Source organism: Epinephelus fuscoguttatus, linkage group LG2, assembly GCF_011397635.1.
Source record: "Epinephelus fuscoguttatus linkage group LG2, E.fuscoguttatus.final_Chr_v1".
In the NCBI taxonomy this organism is placed as follows: domain Eukaryota; kingdom Metazoa; phylum Chordata; class Actinopteri; order Perciformes; family Serranidae; genus Epinephelus; species Epinephelus fuscoguttatus.
This window is the reverse complement of record NC_064753.1, coordinates 28,840,510-28,866,458: the sequence shown is the minus strand read 5'-3', so window position 1 is coordinate 28,866,458 and position 25,949 is coordinate 28,840,510. Positions and strand designations below refer to the sequence as shown.

The 25,949-nt window shown below is 41.2% G+C and overlaps 1 protein-coding gene across 3 annotated transcripts in view; it reads right to left on the bottom strand.

The window, feature by feature from the left end:
* The window catches only part of dennd2b (DENN domain containing 2B), a 74,711-nt gene that overhangs the window by 10,354 nt on the left and 38,408 nt on the right, over positions 1-25,949 (bottom strand). For all 3 annotated transcript variants that reach the window (XM_049598136.1, XM_049598144.1, XM_049598127.1), the window contains exons 5-14: positions 20,548-20,669; positions 18,155-18,370; positions 17,672-17,768; positions 17,453-17,497; positions 16,288-16,472; positions 15,037-15,146; positions 13,735-13,804; positions 11,042-11,119; positions 9,796-9,936; positions 9,511-9,659 (exon numbers count right to left, since the gene is read on the bottom strand). In XM_049598136.1, coding sequence (XP_049454093.1) covers positions 9,511-9,659; positions 9,796-9,936; positions 11,042-11,119; positions 13,735-13,804; positions 15,037-15,146; positions 16,288-16,472; positions 17,453-17,497; positions 17,672-17,768; positions 18,155-18,370; positions 20,548-20,669 — 1,213 coding nt within the window. The remainder of the gene's footprint in view (positions 1-9,510; positions 9,660-9,795; positions 9,937-11,041; positions 11,120-13,734; positions 13,805-15,036; positions 15,147-16,287; positions 16,473-17,452; positions 17,498-17,671; positions 17,769-18,154; positions 18,371-20,547; positions 20,670-25,949) is intronic.

Genomic DNA, 25,949 nt, shown 5'->3' with positions numbered 1-25,949 from the left:
TTCGGCTTACGGAGAACATACAGAGAGCAGAGATCAGTACCCTATGTGCTGAGATAAATGACAAAACTCCCACAAACCTTTCCACTCCATTCATTCAGGGCTACATCTTTGCCACAGGCCTTTTCATCTTGACTTCCCATGAGTCAAATTGCCAAGATTAAAATGTGTTTTCTTGACAGGGTTAAATAGAATTACACCAGTGAAAACCCAAAGGCTACAATAACCACAGCGCTCAGTCTTTTCAGGCTTCTTCCAGATCACTCATACCATGGAGCACTTGCAGCTCTGCTTTGGCCGGTCTGATTTCCATTTGCCTGAGGAGGGCTTGATAATTCCTAACAGATCCCGTCTCCTGGGCTTGACGAGTTCCAACAGGGAGTGATGGGGCACAGATCTCAGAAAACCTTCGCCACAGGCTACACGCGGCCCTACACACCACTGATACCAAAAGGATCAATTACACTCGTTCCCCAACCACACACTCCTGGGACAAGATGAACTTGCAATGAAAACACTCTGCACTACCAGAGGTTGCCACTCAACTCTGGAAGGAGAGAGGGACATTCCCGTTAGACCAAAACTTCAGACCCTCAGACCACACATGGGTCTTAACAAAAGAAGGAAATACTCCGTGTCCAGGTCCAGAACAGGTAAGAACAATATTAATTTACAAAAAATTAAACATCTTAAACCCAGGGGGTTAAAGACAAACCCTTTTCTCTGCTGAATTTGATGATGTTTTATTGTTTCGGGTTTGTGTATGCAGATAAGTACAGAAGCTACAATGTGGTTGTAATAGATTAGATTGGCTTCTAGAGATAGAAATGTTCTCTCAGTTTGTCAGTCTGTCCACCCCTTTGCTCCAGAATTTAATATTTTAGCAACAATTGGATTGCCATAAAAATTGTTCAATACTTTGGTTTGTGGCCAAATACCTGCAAAACCATTGATGTTCCCACCAGCTGCAGCTGTACTGTGTTAAATGCTAATGTTAACATGCTACTATCCCAGCTGGCTACTAAAGTTATTAGATATTTATAATTAGTTGTGACGTCAGGTGACCAAATTCCAATGTCAGGACAACATCTAATGCCAACGTCAATTTGACGTAGAATACTGACGACAGATGTAATTGATATTTTGTTGGTTTTAAGTTGTGTTGGTGAGTTAGCAAATCCAACATCTCATGCCAACATCCTTTTGATGTGGAATAACGACATTTAGTAATAAAGACCAGAGTCCAATGTCTGCAAAATGTCATATGTTAACATCCACACAACATGAAATTGTGACGTCATTAACGTCATTTTCATTCCAACAAAAATTTAACGACTGTCCGATGTAAGAGTCCAAAGTCTTTCTGATGTCATGCTGACATCCGTTACCAGCTGGAATGTTAAATCAAGATGGAAACATGGTAAATATCTGCATGTTGGCATGCTTGTTAGGATTTAGGTAGGTTAGGGCTTGTCAATTGGACACAGTGATGTTGGATGCAGTTTGGGCAAAGTGGTCATGATGTAGAATACTGACGACAGATGATGTTAATATTTTGTTGGTTTTAAGTTGTGTTGGTGAGTTACCAGAATCAAACATCTCATGCCAACATCATTTTGACGTAGCATAACCACATTTAGTCGTAAGGTATTAAGAACAAATCCCAAAGTCTGCAAGAAGTCACATGTTAACATCCGCACAACTAGACATTCTAACGTCATTAGACATTTAAAATATCATCAACCCGATTTTCATTCCAACAAAAATTGAATGTCTGTCCATGGTGAGGGTCCAAAGTCTTTCTAGTGTCATGCTGCCATCCAGTGCCAGCTAGCAAACATGGTAAACATCAGTTTTCCCTAAGAGTGTTTTGTTTAGTCCTGCACCACCGTGCTTCGATTAGCCTGTACTTGTCACTTTGACGCAGTGATGTTGGACACAGTTTGGGCAAAGCGGTCATGGATTGCGGTAGTACTAGTTAGTACAAGCACAGCACAGTAGGGTGGGACTAGGCAGAGCACTTTGGAAAAAATAACGTGCTCAGAGCAAGTACAGCCAAGTAAAGACTCCCAGAGCTGCTAACGTGGCTGCAGAATCTCTTGTTATTTTGCTTTGTGTGGCATTTTTATTATCTTTTCAGGGAACAATAACTTCTGAAAGAGCAGAGCTGATTTCAGCTGATTCTTAAGCAACAACATATGTGTGGATTGTTTGGAAAATAAGACTTTAACATACCAAGGTGCTAGAAGGTTTGTGAGAGTGAACCATTTAAATGTTTAACCCCAAAATTGTATTTGTGAAAATGACACTACAGAAGCATGAACTAAGATTCAAAGATTGATTTGATTATTTCAAACTGATTACACACTTTAAATTCATATAAATTAATGACACCACTCTCAGGGAAAGAGAGAAGAGCCAGATCCTCAGAGGTGAGGTCTGTGCAGAGCTGTTGTGTATTGAGGTTTGGGAGCTAATCCTGACATATTAGCTCTCAAAGGTCTGCCAGGCCTGGTTTAGTGTGTGTGAGGCTGAACTGGCACATACTCCAGGAAACATGGGATCCAGAGGCTTAGTCTGCGAAGCCCAGAGGAGGAGGGAAAATTTCAGTGTCCGAGACAGAGAGAGGGAGGGAGACAAAAGCCTGCATCACCACATGCTTCACGGCTCTACCAAAGCTCTGCACTGTGTCTACCAGTCCTGGCATGGCTAAGACTGATTCCATAGAGAGAGGACAAAGAAGACTAGACTGAACCACAGCTGTCAGACACCAGCTGTGCTGAAAAGCTCGGCAAAAGCATTCTTCAATGTTAAAGCTCTTCCAAAGCTCAAAATAACACCTAGAAATCACATAAAGAGGCAGCAGAGTACATATAGACCTATAGGATTCCTCTGACAAGCTGCACGGGGTGTATTTTTATCCGCTAGCAGAATGTTCTCTGCTCCCTTAGTCCCCAAATGGTTTTCCCTCACTTCCTGTCTTTAAGGATCTCCAGCCACCGGCTCACAGTCTCGGCTCTCCGGCTCCACAGAAGGCAACATCAGAAGCCATTTTACAATGAGAAATGGCTTCCCGATGGGAAACTCTATACATGTTCTCATTTAAACCACAGTAACGCCTGAGCTTGATCAGAGCTGTCTAGAGAGCAGATGAATGTGTGCAGGTGTTTGTGTATATGAGTGTCCACATGTGTATGTGAGCGTCTACGCGTGGGTGTAAACATTCAGGAAAACGACACTGATGTAAAAATCAGCTGGTCAGGCTCTGGTAATGGCCAAGTCTTTCTCGAGTCTTTGAAAAACAGAAACATTTCACATGTTTACAGTGTGTGGATTTCACTCTACCTCTGAGTTAAATACCACATGGGAAACCGGTTAAGTTGTTAAAAGCGGTTTTGGCTTCGTGCCAGCTCTGCAGAGCGTGTTACAGAAAGTGTTTGGGAATAACCGAGAACTAAATGAAGTGAGTGTGCTGCCATTCTCGCTGATTAAAAAAATGCCAGCAGCGGTGGCAATAATTCTACCTGTCTGAGGACTGCAGACACCATTGATCATAATAATGCAGCTGCAAAACGTGTTGGTGCTCTACAGACCTCCAACTCACTTTCAGACTGTTGGATTGTCTCAAAACTAAAACCAGACACCACAAACTCAACATACACAGAATACACCACATCGTACCATTTATCATGTAGTTTAAATACCAGTTTTTAGTCTGCTATTAGACACACACACAGATCATAGACTGTATAATAAAGACAGACGACATGACAGCTCCCCAAAAAAAGAAGCCAAAACATCGCCTCCTGGTGGCTGGCTGCAGTATAGACCCTTTTACTATTAGTAAACACCATGACATTTTTTGGTGGGCGAGCCTAGCTGAAGACAAAACAATTCTCCAAAGACACAGGTTAGTACTAGCTAGCGAGTTCTGATGGCTTGTTTTAGACAGAGGAAGATGATTAAGTGGTGTTTTCAGAAATATTCATTCCAAGTGTCGGAGTGCACTCTGCCATCCAGAGTCCAGTCCTTTTGTCTTATCGCATTTCATCATAGTTGTCTTTGATTTTGTGGACAGGCAGTGGCAGCTGGTATGCAATAAAATTTTAGTTTTAACTCCTTTTTCTCCTCCTTCCATTCTGGCTCCCAATAACACAATAAGACAACAGTTTAAGACCCCTATGTAGCCGACAACCCTGTGGTGATGAGTTGTGTTTTGACTCCAGCTAACAAACTGACATCATTGTGACGTTGGCTCTAAAAAGGTCTATATGTCATAACCACTGCTCTCTCCATGCTAGCGTAAGGGACATGGCCCAAACTAAAAACTCAAAGAACACATCACATACATTTTCCAAAAGATGGTTGCTGTCATTTTAGGTAGTTCTTATAAAGCTGCTAAATGCTCAAGTGTTTTTGGAAACACTTTACTTGATGGTATCTACATAAGAGTGACATGACACTGTCATAACTATGACATGACACGTCATGAACCTGTCATGAACATTATGTACATGTTATAAACGTTTATGACTGCTGTCATTAAGTGTCATTCGGTTTTTGTAATGACAAGTTGACATTGTTTGGGTTGTCTTGATTATGACAATTTGACATTAATCAAAGTGACATTACCAGAAGTTGTCTTTGTCATGACAAGTTGACATTAAATTTGTTTGGGATGTCCTTATTATGGCAACTTGACATTAACTAGGATGACATTACCAGAAGATGTCTTTGTCATGAAAAGTTGACATTAAATTTGTTTGGAATGTCCTTATTATTGGAACTTGACATTAACTAGGATGACATTACCAGAAGATGTCTTTGTCATAACAATTTGACATTAATCAAAGTGACATTACCAGAAGTTGTCTATGTCATGACAAGTTGACATTAAATATGTTTGTCTTGTCTTGATTATGACAACTTGACATTAACCAGGATGACATTACCAGAAGATGTCTTTGTCATAATAACTTGACATTAACAAGAAATGCACCTCTTTTTGTGTTTATGACAAGTTGGCATAATGATTATTATTGTTATGATAAAGACATATTATTGTTATTTACATGGCAAATATTTGTTTGCTGCCATATTAATGTTCTGAATGTTACATACAGTAATTTTATCATAATTAAAGGGGAACCAGAGAAGCAGCCTCCTCCTCCATACTCTCCCTCCCCTTTTCCTCTCCACCATAAGAATTCTCATCTTTCATTAGATATCTTCCTTTTCTTCTTTGCCACCTCTATCAATAGACCTCCTACAAAAGGTCATCTGTAATCAAATATTTGATCATAATCTCACTTTGAATGTGGCAACTCTGATTAAAAAAAACACAAGGACGCCAGTGGGATTCAATCACTTAAACAATAGTCATATAGTCAATAATTTAGATCCAATATGCAGTAACACTTACTGTAGAAGTATTTCACTGCCATGCCCGCAGATAAATCCAGACATGCAGATACAGTTTGGTAACAGTCCTCAGGCTCTAGCCTGAGGACTGACAAGGCTGTTTACATAAGTCTGCAGCACTGACAAAAGCCATTCAGCATCTGCAGGTCAATCGAGTTAAGCAATTACAGTGAGAGTGACATAGCTGATGATGAATTTATCTGATTAGGCATCTGACTTGTTATTACAGGCAGCGGCTGGTGAGTGATCACTTTTAAAGAAATTGTCTGTGCAGACTTTCATGCAGAGGCAACAACCTCTGTGGAAAAAACAACAGAAGGTTTCAGTGTAATATTCCAAGAGTTAAGTGAACGTAACGCGCCAAAGAAACGAGCAATAGAGGACCCCACAGAAAACTGTTGCCTAACATGGCTGTTCCTCTCGCTTCCTGCTTGTGTTGGATATACATTTCAAGGCAAGAAACATACATCATGTTCTGCTGGTGAAGTATTTTGGGAATGGATTATGAGCCGGAGCCCCAGAGGGAGCAGCCCTTTTATCATAGAAGTCATTAATGCTGCAGTGAGGGCCTGTCACTGTTTTCAAAAGAAACCAAATCACAGGAGCTTTGCCTGTAAGCATGCACGCTAGCACATTTAAATCCACACACATGCAAACACACACGTGTACACACACAAGGCTTGAGCAGAATATACAGTGAGCATGACTGCATATTTATAGCATTTAATTTTAAAACTCATATTTGTAATTATCTTTTTTGTAGTTATTTCAGTTTTCCACAACTTAATTTGTGGTTTTGCTTTATGTATCCTTCCTTTGCTGCAATCATTTAACTTGTAACTCAATGGTACACCCTCTGGGTAAAATGGAGCATGAGCTGGACCAGCAGTTGGTGCAGCGTCAGCAGAGATGCAGGCACTGCATTGGACTGTCATGGTCAAATGGGAGCTGAGCTGGAAGGCGTAGCTCTTGATTCACCAGTCTATCTATATTCCGACCCTCACCTATGGCTATGAGCTTCAGGTAGTGACAGAAAGAATGAGATCACAGATACAAGCAGCCAAAATGAGTTTCCTCCTTAGGATGGATAACTTTAGAGACAGGGTGAAGAGCTCAGATATCTGGAGTGAGCTGCTGCTCCTTTGTGTCACTAGAGGCCTGTTGAAGTGGTTCGGGCATCTGATCAGGATGCCTCCTAGGCGCCCTCCAGTTAAGAGGCTCTCCAGGCATGTGCAACTCATAGGAGACCCCAGGGCAGACCCAGAACAAGCTTGAGGGATTACATATCTCATCTGGTCTAAAAAACACGTCAGGATCCCCCAGGAGGAGCTGGGAGGCATTGCTGGGGAGAGGGACGTCTGGAGTGCCTTGCTCCCCCATGACCCAGCTCCAAATAAGCGAATGAAAATGGATGGATGGAATAATGGTATCATGTTTATCATGGTTACCATCTTTCTTTAAGTTGTTAGCATGCTTACATTTGCTAGACAAAAAAGGCCTCTGTGGCCAATGGAAATGTAATTTGTTTTCCAGGTGGTTCACTGAAAAATGTCATTCTGACCCAGTGATGGTGCTACAGAAAAGTTCAGAAAGTGCCAAAGTTAGTTCAGTTCATCCAGAGGGGAATATGAATGTGTGTTCCACTGATCATGATCCATTCAGTAGTTGCTGAGACATTTCACCAATAACCACAAATGTGAATCTCATGGTGGCAACTTATGTCTGGAAACCATGAATGGATGCACTTTGTTGCAAAGGCAAAAGTTTGTCTGAAAACTCACAGCCTTAATGCAGTGAGTGACGAACTGTATGACTGAACCAAGTTTTTTTAATAGTTACTGCACCCCTGTAGAAGAAGGTTTATCTCTTCCAGTAAACAGATATTGCATCTCATCATAAAATGATTGCTCTGCAAGATATCACAAAATTGCCCGTACAAATATGCAGTCACTGTCTTGGGTAATATATGATGATAGCACTGTATCGTGAGCCACCTCATGATTCCCACCCAATGACTCCTTGATGTTATCACCTCCAATAATGAGCGACTAAACCGAATTTCTCCAGGGATGCAGAGAGAGCCGTAGCTCATACATAGGGAGTGAACATGGCATCATAAGTCAAACGGTGACAGTTGAGCCACAGATCACAGAGGGCAGAGTCGCACACACAGGAAGTGCATTCCTTCTCCTCACAGTCACTGCCCCCACTGATGTTTGTTTAAACTGGGCTTTGATACATGGAGAGATTACTTCTCCGCTCATATCTCCTCCCAATCCACCCTCGCCTCCAAAGCTCTAAAAGTACCCCTCTCTTTTCTGTTACAAGAGGACAGACTGGGACACTGAGTCCTCAGGGACTCTTCGCATCTTATCAGCCCCACCCTCTGCTCCTCTGGCAGTGACTCATCTGTGTGACCCACTTTTCCTCTGCTATCCAAACTGGCAGCTGACAACCTGACTGACCTGTCGGCTGACTCTCTGATACCAATCAATACATTATAATAATACAGTTAAAGATGGTGCAACTGTTAAGTCCCAGCTGACAAAAACCACAGTACAGTGCTACGATTATGTGTATTAAGTGTATGTAGACAAGTTATTACAATTCTGTCATCATTAGCCTGAATTAGTCTAAATGAAAACAAGCTGGCAGTCTGTCAAAAGTTTTTGGAAGAGATATTTCTCTGTTCTGGAAAACTACACGTGTGCCAGGACACGTTCCTCGGTCCAGATACTACATTATTTTTGTCAGAAACTTGTATTATGACAAAAATGTGGGACATTTCTATTCCATGGCATTATGGTCTGTTCATAAAACACAATATGTGTTTTGGCAACCTTACTATAATATTTGTACAAAGGCTCTTAACAGACCAAATGTCTCATACTGCAAGAGGAAAAAGAACCCAGTGTGACAAAAATAAAACAGGTAAATTACATTGATTATATTAATTTTAAGTTATATGGTGATTATTTTTTGTTAGTATGCTAACAATATTTTCATGTTTCCAAAGGAGATTACAAGAAAAGGGAACCTATATAATATGATTCATACACTGTAATGAACTTCATGCATGGTAAAAAATATTGTTTTCCTGGGAACTGTTCCTTTAATGCATTGCACATGTAATGTGTGTAGGGAAACATACAAATGTGAATGTATAGTATTATGTAAATACTTGGTCTAATATTACAATAATGGAGCATCATCAAGTAATCAGAGCCAAATTTAGCCCCAAACTGGCGGTTACTTACCAAATGTAATCATGAAAAAGTATTTTTTCTTTATTGTATTACTGGGATCTGTCTTGCGTCAATGTTTTAGTCTAATCCTGGTATTTTGTTCAGGGTTATATATGAGTTGTTTTGTAAACTGTCACAAATGTAAAGTTGTTGTGGATCTCAGGAAGAATAGCTACTGCAGTGCAGTAGCTAATAAGGGCTCTAATAACTAAACTAAATGGAACTGTGCAGGATTGTTGGATCAGACAAGACACGACGCAATGCGATATGATATGATACGACACGATATTATACGATACGATATGATGCGGTGCAATGTGATGCAGTACGCTACAATGTGATACAATACGATAACTTAAAACTTTATTTATCTAGACGGGGGAACTGCTGTGCAGCAGTTAAAATACCAAGTTAGAATAGCGCAGATACAAAGCGTGCGATATACAAGGGCTAAAATAACAAAGTAGAAAAAGCTTTTTGTAAATGCGCTTACCCACAAAAGAGAAAGTAAAAGCCAACACCTGATTTACTGTCATTTGGCGTTTGCCTCACAATATTTGGTTGTGATGGTCTGGCACCTGGTCGCTACCTTTTTATAAAGCCCTGACCTCACCTGAGTGTTGTGGAAGTACACGGCCATAAACATCCCTAGCAAAAAAACATAAGAAGAAAATAAGAAAGTAGAGGCAGAGGGTAGAGTCTCTGCAGATAAATATCCCGCCACACACTTCTAGCGAGTCATGAGTGATGATTGTCTATGCATTGGTTTTTCATATGATATCTTTAAATCATGTTTTGGAGTTGACAGTGTTTCTGCAGAGGAGCTTAGACAAACTGAGAGCCTCACCTGAGTTTATCAGCCACAAAGATGACTCTGCGCTCCAGCAGCAGTGAGGCAAAGACTCGTATCACCTGCCGTACACTGAGGCAGCTGAACAGGCTGTCAAAGTCCACATGCTCCAGTCTGGAGTCAGTGGGCCGCCTCAGCTCAATGACCTGAAGGACCACAAAAAATGAGAACTTTATTACAGATTGTGGATCTCATTAACTGAGAAGATTTCACACAACTGTATCTTAAAAATGATTTTGGGCTAATGGGCGTAATTAAAGAAGTGAAAGTAGTGGCTCTGACCTCATTTCCTGCACCAGGCAGAAAGGTCTTTACTTTAATAATCTTCCCTGGTGCAGGGAAGGGCGACTCCATCAAACTCCTCATGAAGGGGTAGACCAGGGCTGCTGAGACGCCTCGCCGCCGCTCCACCTCATCCAGGATCTGAACATGGGAGCACAGTTTCCTCAACAACACACCAAGTTCCTCTGGAAATTTGTTAATATTTAAAGAACCAAGGCTTTTATCCATGTTGAATGAAAAGCCAAGAATGTGCACAGTCATCAAGGTTATTGACCATGGCCAAAATTTATGGAAACATGTTGCTATGTGTTTGAGTGCTAGCAATTGCCTGGAACTTAGTATTCAATTTCTGTTTTGAAAAATAGCAAATTAATTTCTTTCCATGCCTGTGTGATTGGAAATTTCCACCCAGTGTGCCTGTCTGCCTGTTTAGGTCCAAGCTGCCTGCTGTCTGGAAAGTTGATTGGAGAATCGCTTGTTTCAGGGTCATATGATATCACCTCTCTCGTCCTCCCCATCTTTCTGTCTGTTGTCTCTCACACACACAACTCCCTCTGAAAGCAAACACCTCCTCCTCCTTTCGTGTTTACCATGGCTGTCTCAGGTTTGCTGCTGTACTGTTCTCAAAATGGAGGGATTCTTTTCCACTCTTTTATCTGTTGAAGGCCCTAAAAATATCACATGATGAACTAAACAAACTCGCTGGTGAACAATGACTCTGCTTTAACTCTACAATTAAATGCAGATTTTTCATGTTTTGCCGAACCTTCATACAGCCTTTAATCACATCCCAGTGAATTATTAAACAATGAAAACAGTGTATATTTTCACTCTGTCTTGGTTATTTCTATTTTCATGTCACAGAGCAGCCACTTTGTTTCAACAGTCTGGACTCACTCACTTTGTGTTAATAAGTAATCAGATAAGGCTGGAAAAGTCAAACAGAGTGACAGCTCTGCTCTGTGTTAGCACCACTGAGACAAAAGTGAAGGAAACAATTACTCTGGGAAATCAGGAAGTTAAAAAAAGAGACTGAAATAGGGTTTACCAATGAACAGGCGTTGAGCAGAAGGTCTGCTGAAAGTCATTTACTTCAGCTGTGAGACGGGTTAACCACAGCTACAACACCACACACAGTCTGCGTACTGTAGCTGACTGTCTACAGTACGTGTGTGTGTGTGTGTGTGTGTGTGTGTGTGTGTGTGTGTGTGTGTGCATACACATACATGGGAAAGGCTGAACTCACCGTGGAGAACAAGTCGAAACAGCCCAGTCTGCTGATGACACAGTACACCTCTGGAAGGCGAGGTCCTTTCCCAGTCGGCTGTAAGAGACAGCAACACATATTGGACACTTGTGTTGTACAGACACATTCACAGATGTTCTGAAAACTGTCTACAAACACAGATTGTGGGATTTATTCTGTAAGAGACAGATTAAAGGTCCAGTGTGTAGGATTTAGTGACATCTAGTGATGAGGTTGCAGACTATGAGCAGGAGAACTCAATGGCCTTACAAATCTATAGCCTGTGTTTGTTTTGTCTGTTCTAGGCTACTGTAGAACAACATGTCGGACTCTGTGAAAGAGAACCCGCTCTGTATGTGGATATATGCCTCATTCTAAGGTAACAAAATTACAACAATTCTTAGTTTCAGGTGATTTTAAACTAATGAAAACACAGTCATTAATATTATATACTATTTCTGCCAGTAGATGCCCCTAAATCTTACACAATTTAACGTCCTTTTTAAGGTTATATTTTAAGGCTTTAGAAGCTCCTCCAGAGCCACAAAATACTTTATACATTTTTTTTCACAGGATGAATAATTTGCCTTGTTTTTTTCATATTTTCTCAAACTGTCACTTTATGCGCACAGCACTAAACGAGACAGATTATCTGTGGAAAAAAAAAAATCATACTCATCTGCCTACTCTTTTGCCTTGCTGCATTTCTAATGGTCTTACTGCATGTGGACGGCATACAACCAGTCAGAGCGGAGGAGTCGCTAAGGCACCTGTCAGTCATGTCAATCACTGCTTGTTGACTGCGGTCAAACTCGCACAAGGCAGCACTGATCAAATGTGCAACAAGATTCTGTTACTGCATTGCCTATTTCTCACCTCATTTTTTTCTTGAAATATATTTTAGTGTACTGTTTAGCTGTAAAATGAGGACTTTTGTGACCTGGCTGTCATAAAGGAAATAGTCGAGTGATAAACCAGGCACCACCCACTAGCTGGATCAACTTTCTCATTTTACAGCTAAACAGTACACTAAAATATGTTTCTGAAAACATTTGAGATGAGAAATAGGCAATGCAATAACAGAATCTTGATTCATATTTGAGCAGAGCTGCCTAATTTGACATTTTGAACTCAGTTTACGAGCAGTGATTGACATGACTCACAGCTGCGTTGGAGAGTCCTCGGCTCTGAATGTTTGTTGTCAGTGCACCATGGTAAGGCCATTATAAGGAACACAAGAACGCACAGGAATTTTTTTTTCCACAGATCATCTGTCTCATGAACTGCTGTGTGGATGTAGTGACGGGTTCAGCAAATATGACAAAAAGTTATTCTTATAAAAGTTACGACAGTAACGTCAAAGAACCAGTGCAAAAAAAGTCTGATCAATGTCAACTGTGTGAAATTTAACTAATTTAAATACAAATAAATAAAGAGTCACAGACCTTTATTTACCTGTAGACCATGATAATATCATGTGTAGGTAAGTTGTTTAAATACAGAGGCTTTTTTAGTCTTTAAATCTCAGCTGCGATCTGAGGTGAAAGTCTTTTATGTGGATACAGACTTCCTAAACACAGGTGGTTTATCTGCTCCTGCTGATCATATCTAGCGTCCTCTGTACACTCACACACCATTATGTGCTTTGAGACGCAGACACTCAAACACACAGACACAAATGAGCACAAGCACTCAAGAACCGCCAATCCACTTGTCCATATTAGGTATACAATTTTCTCCTCTTGTTTCTCCTCCGCTTTTCCAAATGGATGATTAAATCAACTATGTGGAGCTTGATTCAAGTCCTCAGGAATGCTCTGTTACTGCCAACGGCTGGTCGGGGAGGAAACAAAGTTACTGGAGGAGAGCAGCTCACCTCTTCCTCTACCTTCATTAAAATCTGCTTCTATCAAGATGAACCTCGGATCAACACAGCAGGTCAGGTTTGAAAACATCTTTTTGTCTGGTCCAAGAATTCACTAAAACATCTGGTGGTCATCCAGCACACACACATTCACAGCAGTGAAGACACTCCCAGTAAACCTCTGAGAACGTACACACTGAGGTACTGTAAACATACTCAGAAATACCAAACGGCAAACAAAATCACCACCACATTCACAGAATCCCACACAGTCATGCGCTCTGCCCGCAAGCTAAATGGGAAGCTCAACAAAAAAACTTCAAAGTGCACTCCGGCCTCATTATGAAGAGGAAATGCTCCACAATGACAACGTTAGGATTTTTCATGGTTTGTCTTTGTTTCGCCTCTCCTGGGAAACTCTCATTAAACTCAATGAGTCAATCCTAACTGCATTTTTAACATAACTTATTATATTTGTACACACTTTATGACTATGGCTGAGTGTCTGCAGTATTAACATTATTTAAATAGTGTGTAGCTACTGTGTTCCTTTCTGTTAATTTTGAATTGAAATGTATAATAACAGTTTCACATATTTAATATTAAACCACACTCATGCAGTTTTGTTTTTGTTTTGCTCATGAGCACTGTTTTTCTTTGCTTTTTGTGCTTTACATGATCTGTTTCCTGCCAGTGTGGATGGTATGTATCAGCGGCCCCAGAGGAAAACTGTATCACATGTTCACATAAAAAAAGGTCTGTCACAACAAACAGGGCTCAGCAGGGTGTGAACAGGGAGCAGAGGAAGAGGGGTTGAACGGTGGCTTACCAGCAGGCGTCTGCAGTACCCAAACCTCCTGCTGCCGTCCTCTCCAGTCAACATGAAGGAGAAGGTCTCACTGTAGCAAAAAACAAATGTACGCACATGAGACTGACACAAAGACACATGAAGACAATTACACTTAAGACGCTTCGGATTTGTTTTATGGGTGTGTTGGATAAATCCAGAGTTATTTAATTAACCCCAGGGGCTAGATGTTAAGATATGTGCTTCTGCTGCTTTTATTTCTATTGTTCTTTTATTTTTAATTCTTTACTTTGGGACAGAAGTTTATATTACAAAACATACATCAGGACAGATGGAAAATTATTTCTCCTGCTGTTCGGATTTTTTAATAATTTAAGAACTTAGACATTTTGTGAGAGAATAAGTGTGCACATAAGAACAACGAAAATTATGTCAGAGGGAGACTTGAGAAAAAGCATAATAGAAATCAGTGCTTGCAAAAATAAACAGCATCATAGGGTCATTCAGTCAATACATCCACAAATCTGTCCAGCTGTAATCAATCCATGACAGATAGCATTCACTAAATCTATCCATTCCTGTATTACGGGGGGTTCAGGAAGTCAGCAGGTAGTCAGCACCTTGTGGTCTGAAATAATGTTTGTTATATGGATTGTTTACTGTTCTCTGGGGCAAATTCCAATGTGTGATATTGGGCTATTCAGATCAAATTTAAATTGAATTGAATTGAATTGAGGGCCTTTTTGCAAGCGGATATCAAAACACCAAATATATATTTATCAGGACGCTTTGCCTGAAAATCAACATGTCCTAAAAATAACGTGGAAAAATTATTAGGGCAGATTAGTGTTGCTATTCTTAATTGTTAATAAAGTCTCTCACAAGCCCCCCCAACTATATGGAAATGCAATGCTACATTGCTGGAGCACCTCCAAAGCTCCAGTGTGTAGAATTTAGTGGCATTTATTGGTGAGGTTGCACAACTTAAACTCCCTTGTGCCAAGCGTGTAGGAGAATTACAGTGGATGACACAAGAATATAAAATGCGAGTGCCCCTTTCTAGAGCCAGTGTTTGATTTGTCCTTTTTGGGATACTGTAGAACAACACAGTGGACTCTGTGGAGGAGGATGTTCTCCATATTGTATGATATAAATGGCTCATTCAAAGGTAACAAAAACACAACAATTCTTATTTCGAGGTGATAATAAAATCATGAAAACATAGTTACTACTAATAGATGTCACTGCATCCAACACACTGCACCTTTAAATAGACCAGCTAGTAAAAACAAATCACTGAATTACAAAGATTCTTCACCATACCTGGCGTACTCAGATACAGGACTCCAGTCTTTTGCATCTGGGAAACAGAACTGAGGAATGGCTTTGAGTCTCTGCTCTGCCTCCCTCATCTGCTTGGTGGGCCTCTCTAGCTGTGAGAGGAGAGGAATTTCAGTCAGCTCATTCTCCTTCAGATAACTGTGTCTTTTTTAAAAGATCCCCATGGATGTTAGCGTGACCAATAGATGACCAGACGACCATTTCTCCCATACAAGGTTAAACCTTTGCCTCCTACGGTTCTCATTAACTCAACAGAGTAAGTGTTTCCCCTGGCTGGCAGAGATGTATTTCTCCCGCAGGACACTTCTGAGGAACCAAATCTAAATAACTTGAGGAATCAAATCTAAATAACTTTAAAATATATCTTGGAATAACTAAAAACACTTCCCTGTAGCAGAAATGGTTCCTGTTATTTTTAACTGTGAGCAGGCTCCCAGACTCCCCGGGCTCTATGTTATTATAGATCTTAATTACCAGGACAGCTTTAAATTGTCAACAACCTGCTCAATCAAGTGTGAAGAGCTCATATAAATTTAGATTTTTACTTCAGTTGAAATTAAAAAAAAAATTGGCATGGGTGACCGTCTGACGTAACACATCATCGTCATCATTTTCAGCTCAGAGCGGGAAAGCCCACAGTACACAGTCAGATCTTGTTCTGGCAAGTTATTTCTAGATAACTCTGACCTGCTTTATCAGTGGAATTAACATTTACATCTTTAGGACTGTCCAAATTTGACTTAACCGGATTACATGTTTCTGAAAATCAACAGTTCATCTCCACCATCGTCTCCACTCACACAATATTAACTGTCATTAATTGTGTCAAGTTTTGAAAGCTGCTGTCTGTTCTGCTGACACATACTACATGATGTGTATGAGCTCTGCTGATCTGCTCATCAAAATTACTATTATCAAAATAATAAGTTCTTGGCTTTTAACTACAAATTGATTACATTCAGCTTTAGGGCTGACATGTTCCCAAACCATGCCATCTTAAGCAGCTATCTGAACAGACTAACACACCACAGCAGGTGTTTTTAAAGTCACTCCTTGCTGTCAACAGCATTAGTCTAAAGAATTATAATAACATGTCTCTCACCCAGTGTAAGATTTGGATGACAGTCTACAATGATGCATCGTATTTCTGATTTCTAATTCCTGAGCTAAAACACTTGAGGTCCTTTGATGCATTTTATGGGATTTATTCAGTTATACATGTCATGCTTTTACCTTGGGGAACTGGTAGGTGACCTCTGGGGAGTAGGAGTTTTTGCTGGGTTTCTTTTTTAAAGACACAACCACAAAATACTCAAAGAGTTCTCTCTCCTGCCACTCGATGAGCTGCAGCTCCAGCGTGCGGTAGCTGGGGGCACGTCGCAGGATGGACTGCAGTTTCAACAACCTTTGGGTGTGAGCTGAGGAAGAAAACAAACATTAAAGTGAGAGCTCACCCCGAAATCCAAAATACAAATTTCTTCTTTTACCTGTGGTAATAATTAACAATCTAGGTTGTTTGGGTGTGAGTTGTAGAGTGTTGGAGAAATCGGCCGAAGAGATGCCTGCCTTCGTTCAAATACAATGGCACTAGATGGCACTCTGCTTGTGGTGTTCAAAGCACCAAAGAAATAATTGTAAAAATTTCAACAACTATGTCTTTTTCTAGAAATCATGTCTCAAGATAATCCACAGACCTTGTTGTGAGCAGTTTCATGTACAAACTATTTTCTTTCTGCTGAAGTACACCCGCCAACCACTGCACAGAAGAAAGCGTACATCCACTGCTAGCTCACCTAGCACCGCTGAGCTAGCAATCGTTAGAGCTCAGCCAAGGAGGACACCATTAATGTTTACATCTGGCGCTGTCACAAGCAAGAGCCTCTCAATCATGAGTAGATGCACACTTCCTTCTGCGCAGTGATACAGTTAACAAGAGTAGCTCAGTGGAAAGAAAATAGTTCCTGCATGAAACTGCTCACAACAAGGTCTGTGGATTACCTTGAGTAACCACATCATGATTTTTGAAACAGACATTGCTGTTGAATTTTTTATTTATTTTTTTATTTTTTGGCACTTTGAGCAGCACAAGCCGAGCGTCATCTAGTTCCATTATATTCAAGAGAAGGCAGACATCTCTACGGCCAATATCTCCAACACTCTCACTCCAAAACAGAGAGAAAACATCACTAAATCACATAAGTATTCCTGTTACTGAGACAGGAGATAAATGTTGTGTGGTTTACTAGTAATCCCTGCATATGGCAAATGCAGGGTCACTTGTTAAAAACAAAACTGGGAAGCTGTTGCACAACTACTGAGAAAAACAGCTCAAAACATTTCAGAGCTGACGGAATTGTAGCACCTAACCACTGCAAATATAAATGCTGTGGTCACTCACCTTTGAACCTGTCATCAGAGTCACTCTCACTCTCACTGTTGTCATCTGGAGGCAGACATGAGACAGACAAGAACGTTTTCTACAGGTCAGAGGGCAATTTCACAAACATGTGTTTATGTCACAAGAAGGACACAGCAAGAACTCTATGTGGGTGGCTAAGACACAAATATTTACTCGCTTATCTGGCCAGTGGATAAAGGGAATAAAGAGAGCCCTTACCTCTCAGAGATGCAGTCTCAACATTGGACATGGAGAGCTTCTTCAGCCTCTTCTTCCCACGTTTAGTGCAGTAAATGGAGTTGATCCTCTGGACCAGCTGTAAACATTAGAAAGAGGAAGTTCTCTGTTGGGGGATCTGAAGTTTTGTTTCTTTTGATCCTAAGTATAGAAGAAGTACGTGGTGTTCCTGGCCAAAAGTAATACAGTGCTGTGCTTTAAGGGTTACTGAAAAGCTTCAATGCAAGTTCTTGAGAAAAAGTACCACAAGAGAAACCCAAGTGGTAATAAAGCCCATCAAGGCACTGTGTTTTGAAAATGTCTCTTCCAGACTGAGGAGTTACAAGTGATCCAGAGCTGCTCTGCCTCTGACTCGGTGCCTACAGAAACCTGAGCTGGTCTGTGAAGCAGGACAGGAAAGAGAGCGCAGTCGGAGCTCTGCGAGGACTTAGTGCAGGTGTTTGTGTAGGATCTAGTAGTGTGTACCTTGGGGATCCTCCAGTGCCTGTGTGAGGCCATAGTATCACTGGTGCTAGAGAGGCTATCATCCAGCAGGCCACAAGGTGACGTTGATATACCCCTCTGGTGGAGCAGCAGCATTTCATCGTGGCTGTAGCGTTTGGACAACTGTGACATCCGGTGGCTCTTCCTGTCACATGGACCAGGGAGGCGTAGGGACTGGCTACTGGGTTTGGAAGGCAACTAGTCAGAGAGAAAGAAGACGGAGAGGTCGGTTTATTTATTCCACTTATTCGTAAAAATAGTCAACCAAGTGCGTTCATTCACGATACTTTGCTTTAAAAGTAGGAACACCACATTTAAACTCCCCCCGACTTTCCGAGGAGTATTAGTGTTTTTGCAAATGCATCCAGATCACTCTCCATTTTTCTCAAAGCCTAACAGCTACAAGAACACTTGTAGTTCAGTCACTTAAAAGAAAGGGCTGTCTGTTTGAGAAGGAATAACTGGATAAATGAGACTTGGATTATACTGCACGAGTTGTGCGATTGCGAGTTGTGTGAGGACACACTGCATTTTGTTTTCCACAGTTACTCTGGCTACACCACAGTCCACCATTTCCACTACTAGGAATAGTAACTGCAAAGAACTAACACCGATACTCATTAGTATCTGGGAATAGCTCTCGATAGCTACTGGGGATAACAAAAGCACTATCCTCTTCTTGTTTTGGTTGCTCAATGGTTGAAGCACTTCCTTTTTGCTGTAAAAGCCTTCATTTCCCAGGGAGTTTGTACCCAGTGAAAGATAGAAATGCATAGTCAAAGTGAGGCTTATAGAGAACCAATCTACTCGCTGTTGGTTTCATTATTCTATAGCCATTACATTGTGTGAACAAAACTTCCACTTCATGTTACACTTTTTAAGAGTTTCATGAGGTCAAACCCTCATTTAAAGGTAAAATATGCAGTAGTTTTAAGTGTTAGTTGCGGGGTCCACCATTTCTGTGCCAGATCCCAATTGCTGCCTAATGAACAGGGGATTTACACAACATAATGCACATATATAATCCAGCGCTACCACTTCTAATTTTATCTCAGGGACATCAGCCTTACTGTTTACTGTTCACTCTCTTTACACTGAATCAGAGCTCCATTAGGTGACTGTCTAAGCAAATCAAACATTAAAAGAATTACAAGCATTAACGGGAACACAGGGTGGCTATTATGGCGAAGCAGTCACAGGAAATGCATTTGTCTCGGAGGTTAGCGCTCACAGAGGCGACTCATCAAAAATGAAAACAAGCGTGGTCACTTTAAAGGAATACTTCACCCTGCAAACGACCATTTGTATATCAATTACTCACTCTGTGTTACGCTGAGAGAAAATAAAGGGATTTAAAGGGTTAGTTCTGATTCATCAAAGTCACACAATAACACAAACTAACTGATTGAGGCAGTGGTAGAGCAGCAGCTCCTGTGTTGTTGGGGATGAGATAAAAATTCTGATGCTGTCAATGGAGTCTGGCTTTGAAGAGAGTGTAGATTAGTTTACTTGTAGTTCAGTCACTTAAAAGAAAGGGCTGTCTGTTTGAGAAGGAATAACTGGATAAATGAGACTTGGATTATACTGCACGAGTTGTGTGATTGTTTCTAAACAGATGTTTTAATATAGTTTTACTGCTGTTAAACTTGGACCCCTAAGAAAATAAAATAAATTCATCCAGAATTTTCTCAGTTTTTGGATTCTTTATTCACTGTGGAGGCATGAAAAAAAAACAATACAGAATTCTTCCCAAATTCAAAGTAACATGGGGTGAGTGACTGATAAACAAATGGTCACTTGGGAGATGAAGTATTCCTTTAAGCTGAGAGAAGGACCAGCCACATAGAGCTGTTAGATTAAGAGCTGCAGGGTGACAGGCTGCAAACCTACAACTCCTCAACAAGGTAGCATACTTTGCTGTGCCCTGCCTTTGTAGAAAACTATTGTCATGGTGGGGAAAAAAGCAGCTTAGTGACTGACTTCTTGATCTAAATTACATGAGTTTGTTTGGCTGCACTATAAACAGATAGAGTAGTTTCTCTCCCGCTAAATTCCTGACAACGTAGCTGCTCAAGGAGCATTTGCTGGACTATTAAACCATTCGGTAACCATAGGTGTCTTCCCTTTGTAGCGTGAGACAAGTGTTTCTAAGTGAGGAGGCCAGATGGGCCTTTCTGTGGAGAATCACCAGGTCTAAACATATCAAACTGTTTCCTGTAGTGACAGAAATGAAGTGCAAGATTCTTTACAAGATCTTGTCCAGGCACTAACACCTAATGAGGGGATTCACATTACAACAGGAGAACATATGTGTTATGTTTACTACAGGAAAACACATCAGTATTGTTGATCCCAACAGACTTGTGACTTCTTACCTGAGGTGGAGAGTTCAGCTTCCTGTCCATGGTGGTCCACGATCTGTTGCTCTCCACCAGACACGACTTCCGACCCAAACTCTTCCGCTTCAGGTCAACATCCTCATATGGGTTCTCCTTCTCTGTGGGGATGAAGTCAGTATTCAGTGCAGCTCAAATATAATGTCAGACAGCAGCAACTGTCCATGGACAGAGGATGTTTTCAACAGAAAACAGACAAGACTGGGGTCAAAAAGGGTAAACTGGGCCAGGGAAACGTGTCAGAGGCACAAGAGGGCCTCCCTATAGTTAGTCGGAAAAGAGATGAGTCATGAAAGGTAAGTCAAAGGTCGCTCCCGGCTGGCTCAAGTGAACTCCCTTTTTTCAAAACAGTTACTGTTGGCAATGGGCCCCACAGGCCCCAGTGGGCCCAGCTGAAACTTCTGGACACAACACTGCTGGTGAGTCACTGTCCAGGCATGCCAACTGTCTGCTGTGAGAGAAGGAGGAGGATCATCTTCTTAGACTTAGACTTAGAGGAGTTATATTTTTAAGGGCCAGTGTGTAGGATTTAGGGGGTTATACTGGCAAAAATGGAATACAGAAAGTATGTTTTCATTGAGTATTCGAGTATGATCACTTGAAAATAGGAATTGTTGTGTTTTCCTCACTTTAGAAGGAGCTGTTTATATGTGCATATGAAGCAGGGTTGTCTACAAAGTCACCATGTTACACAGGCTTGTTTCTACAGTAGCCCTGAATGGACAAATCAAATACTGGCTCTAGATAGGGCCACTCGTGTTTTTGCATTTTTTTGTCTTTGTGTCAGCCACTGTACTTAGCAACCCCTCCCCGATGAGCTGAACAGCTTCGGAAAAACAATAATTTTTAACATAAAGCTGCTTTATTCAGTGTTTTCAATGGTTTAAATCATCAGATCTGTTTGTTCTGAAGAGAGAGAGACCTCTGCAGATATTTCAGCTCCTGCTAAAAAAAAAACCCTGAACGTCTGAACTTCTGAAGTTATTGCAGAAAAAAAGTGAACACACATTAGCAGGTGCTAGGCTAGCAGCACGTCTGTGATGAGCTGAACAGCATCGGAGAAACACTGATTTGCAACATGAAACTGCTTTGTTCAGTGTTTTTACTGGTTCTAATCACCTGGTCTGTTTGCTTTGGAGCGGAGGAGACCTCTGCAGATAATTCAGCTTCCGGCAAAAACCTCCTGAACAATAAATACAGGAGGAATCCTAACCAGGAGTTCATACTTGGCACATAGGAAAAGTTTCAGCTGGTTTCAATCTGCAATCCTCACCCTAGATGGCACTAAACCTACACACTGCTCCTTTAATGTTCACATTTATGGTTATGATAACTGTTGAAATACACATACACACAAAAAAACTTGCATGCCATGTGCTTTAACATATATTGGACTTGCAAATAAGGCACAGGCAATAAGGTTTAAAAACCACAGTTTAAACTCAGACGAGCGTCTAAACTGTCAACTGATTTTAAAGACAAACATCTTTTTAAATGCATCACTGTGTCTCAAGAAGTTACAATGAGCACAGACGTCGCCACTGCTCTTTAGATGCACTTCAGTGACTAAATGATAGCAGAAAAGTAAAGAAAAGGAACATTACAGAGCGCTGTGCAGCTCTCACTGATGTCACCTGGCAGAGGGCCAACTTCAATAAAGAGAAAACTTGTGTAACGCCACAGTCCATGTCTATTCAGACATGTGCTCTGAGAATAGCTTTTTGGCAAGGTCTGAAAAAGGTTGTGAGAAAGTGAAGAAACCACAGCGAAGAATAAAAACAGAGCCAGATGGCGTTGAAATGCATGAGGGGAACTTTTTCAAAGAAAGAAAAGCAGTGTTATCTGTCAGTAGAAAGGAAAAGAAGAAGAAATCTATTTGGTAGCTGTGCTCCTTCTTCCTGAGTATATTAGCGGAAAACCCAGTGAACTCGGCATCTCAAACAATGAGTGTGTGTTTTAAAAACATCTTAGAGTAACCTACAGGCACAGCTTTGTTCAGTTATCTATTTTAAGGTTAATTATTGAACCTGTCCGAGGTAAATACACACACCCACGCACACATACTGCCAGGGCTCCTCAGAGCCTTGTGTCGTGTCACACAGTAAATTAGTCCACTGAAGTGATTTTCTGTGCATCATTAAAGCTGAGGAGCAGAATAAGAGGGCTTAGTGTGACCCCACGTTGTGCTGCAACTCCATTAAACTGAAGCAATACTGTAATGAGAACCTGCTGGGAAAATGATATGTCTGCATAGCTGCTTATGTACTGGAGGGTACTAATCTACTCCTCTGATTACAAACATCCAGATCTCTCTGTAACACACCCCCAGACACACAGTATTATGCAGGGAGTGGACACACCTCGGCTGCACACTGTGATTGTGCATTTCTGTGTACACAATGGGCTCTCTGGGCAGGGCGAGGCACAGAACAAACTATACCAACAGCGTCAGTATCAGCTTACGCTATAAAGTGGACGAGCTAAAGTATAGTGGCACCGCTCACCGATTCAGTCGTAAAACAGGAATGTGCATAGGATGAAAAAATAGCTTACAGTTTAGTAAAAACAGTTGGCGGCACCACAAACCATACAGTGTGTCCATCATGAAGGCTGCTTGTGACCACACTAGTGAAAGTACGTAGGAGAATTCACATGGCACATTTTACATTTTAAACCAAAGGATAACAGGATCACAGATCCAGCTGTGTATGTAGCTGTGTGAGTGTAGCTTTATTAAAAACTGAATCACTCACTACATGCACTAGGCCCCAATCACACAGAAGGGGTTTTAGGAGGTGGAGGTGCCTTTTAGTAGTTGTTTTTAATGAGAATGGAGCTTTTTGCTCATGGTTTTTGCATTACTACTGGCATTTTTGCTGCAGTGCTCTGAACTGCTCGAGTTGAAAAAACTTCAACTCGAAGTGGTAAAACACCCCATGCCATCTCTTTTCCGTCATCTTTTTTCCCATTGTCCGAGCAGACGATTTGAGAGGCGGCGGGCCTTCTGTAGTGGTCACAACAACAAGTTTACAGTTGGTAAACAATGGATGAGAAACTAGTGGAAGTGGTTGCAGCATACCCAGAGCTGTACGGCCCAACAATAGACAGCAGGTTGTCAAATTGTCCCCGAGTCATCCTAAAATATGCCTGGAAACAGCCATCATGGAGGTGAAGCTCCTGGACCAACTGGTGGTATTCCCCGTGATCCACAATCTTTCTTAGGGTCTCATGTACCCACGCAAATCTCAGTTTCCCTGTGCCCAACAAACTATTTGCTGACATCCTCTCACCCTCAACCAGTGCGACAGCAAGTATCCTCTGCCTCAACATTTTAGAAACTAGATACTGTTTACTGTCAAATAGCTAAAATAAATAAATAAAGGGTAGATTGAATACACGGGAAGGGAAGAATAAGGAGGTGAGTTCATGATTGCCTGGCCATAATAATAAGGCACAGCAAGCGTTTTTTTTCACTAGTGGCATTCAATTTTTTAAAAAGGCAGCGCAGCACGCCTTGTGTTTTGCAACCTGCAAAATGCTTCTGTTTGATTGGGGCGCTAGATAGTCGCTTACATTTATTCACAAGAGTAAGGCCTTGTCTACACATGTACAGATATTTTCGTTTTAGTTTCAGGTCATTAAAAGAAACGCCTTCTAAGTTGCAGATTTCTCAAAACTCCAGTTACTGTGTGTCAGTAACACATGCCTATTGTTGCCTATTGTTGCTTTGTGTAATGAGTATATGCTAGTAACAGGAACAACAATGGCAGACTACCAGTTTTGTTACCACTGCTTGATCTAACTTAACACTTAAACTTAGTATTACTGAACCACTTCATGGACAAATGGAGGCGTATGGTACACCCAGTGTTTCTGCTCCACCTCAGCGTCCACAGTTTAAAGTCAGCCAGAAACGATGGTTTCTGTCCCACCATCTGCCAATTTGACGGCACGGTCCAACTAGCAGATGGTGGGGTTGTTGTCGATGAGAAGTGGAGGAAAAACTTTCATATGTCCAGAGCATCACTGGTATGTTTGAGTGAGCTCTTTTACCCTTTTTAATTGAACAGGAATCAACAGTAATGATATCTCCAGTTGGTAAAAAGGTAACGTTAGCCTGTACACTTAACTACCTTTATGATGATGAGGGAGACGGCTGAAGACAGCCAATGCTGGCGAGCATTTGGAGTCGTTTCTGTGCTCTAGTGTCGACAGAAATATCTTGTAAAATAAAGGTTGTGTGGACAGAATTATGTTTTGTAAAGGAGGGGAAAAATACCCATTTTCAAAGATATCTATACGCGTGTAGACAGGGCCTCTGAGCAGGAAACACTTGGGAAAACTACGTCAGCGAACACAAAGCTGGGAGTTTGAACAAGACGATGATGCAGACAGCTGAATCATCGTGTTAGCACAGGGTGTGATTCATCTGCCTGTAAACAGATCACTCATTGACACTCCATGTATCAACCACACTCGTCAAAAGCACTTAAAACAGTCCCCTAATATCACAATCCATCATTCAGCTCTAGAAACACTGTTACGGGTTACACGGGTTACAAATCACTTAAGGTAAACACCTGGCATTAAGCACAGGTACCAAATGAATGTCCCACAAAGGCGGCTGAGGAAGCCAACATGTTTTTTTCTGGTTCTCTGTATGAAATGCCTGTTAAAATAGGGGCACAGAGGGACCAAAACATGGCTCATTTACTGCTGTGGTTGCTTCTCACATGGATCATCTGACCTGTAAACCACTGTGCATAGCGGTAGTGGAAACCAGTGCTCTCCTCCATAAGGACTCACGTTTGAAAGCTTTGTTTGAAATAGCTGGAGCAATTTCAAACTTGCTCAAAGACAATGTCCTTGTCAAGGAACAAAGAGAGACTGGCAAAAGTTGTGTCTCCAAACTGCAAACTCCACACTCACAGTGCTGGGTGAACAATGGGGACTTTGTTGGGATTCACATGAAAATTAGGCATGCCCTGACGCTCTCCCTGAGACGACTGCACATCCTCAGCTTCAAAAGACAAAAAAAAAAAAAAAATGAGCACAACACTGATCATCGATTTGAGAACAATGCAGCTACTTGTAGAAATAACCATGATGTAATGTAATACTTCATAACCTTATTTGGTCAGTTTTTATCATGAAGAATATTTCACAGCGTGAAAACTTTTTACTGGATCTGAAATTCAAGCTTCATCATGAGACCATACTCACACTGACACACATTTCCACCACATTAAGTATGCACTGGGGGAGCTGGCAATTGGACCGGGCAGAAGGCCTGGGGTCATTTTCTAGTGGAAAGGAATTTGGCTCCTCAACAAGACCAGCATTTCATACACACATTATCTCACATTCGAGAACACTTGAGT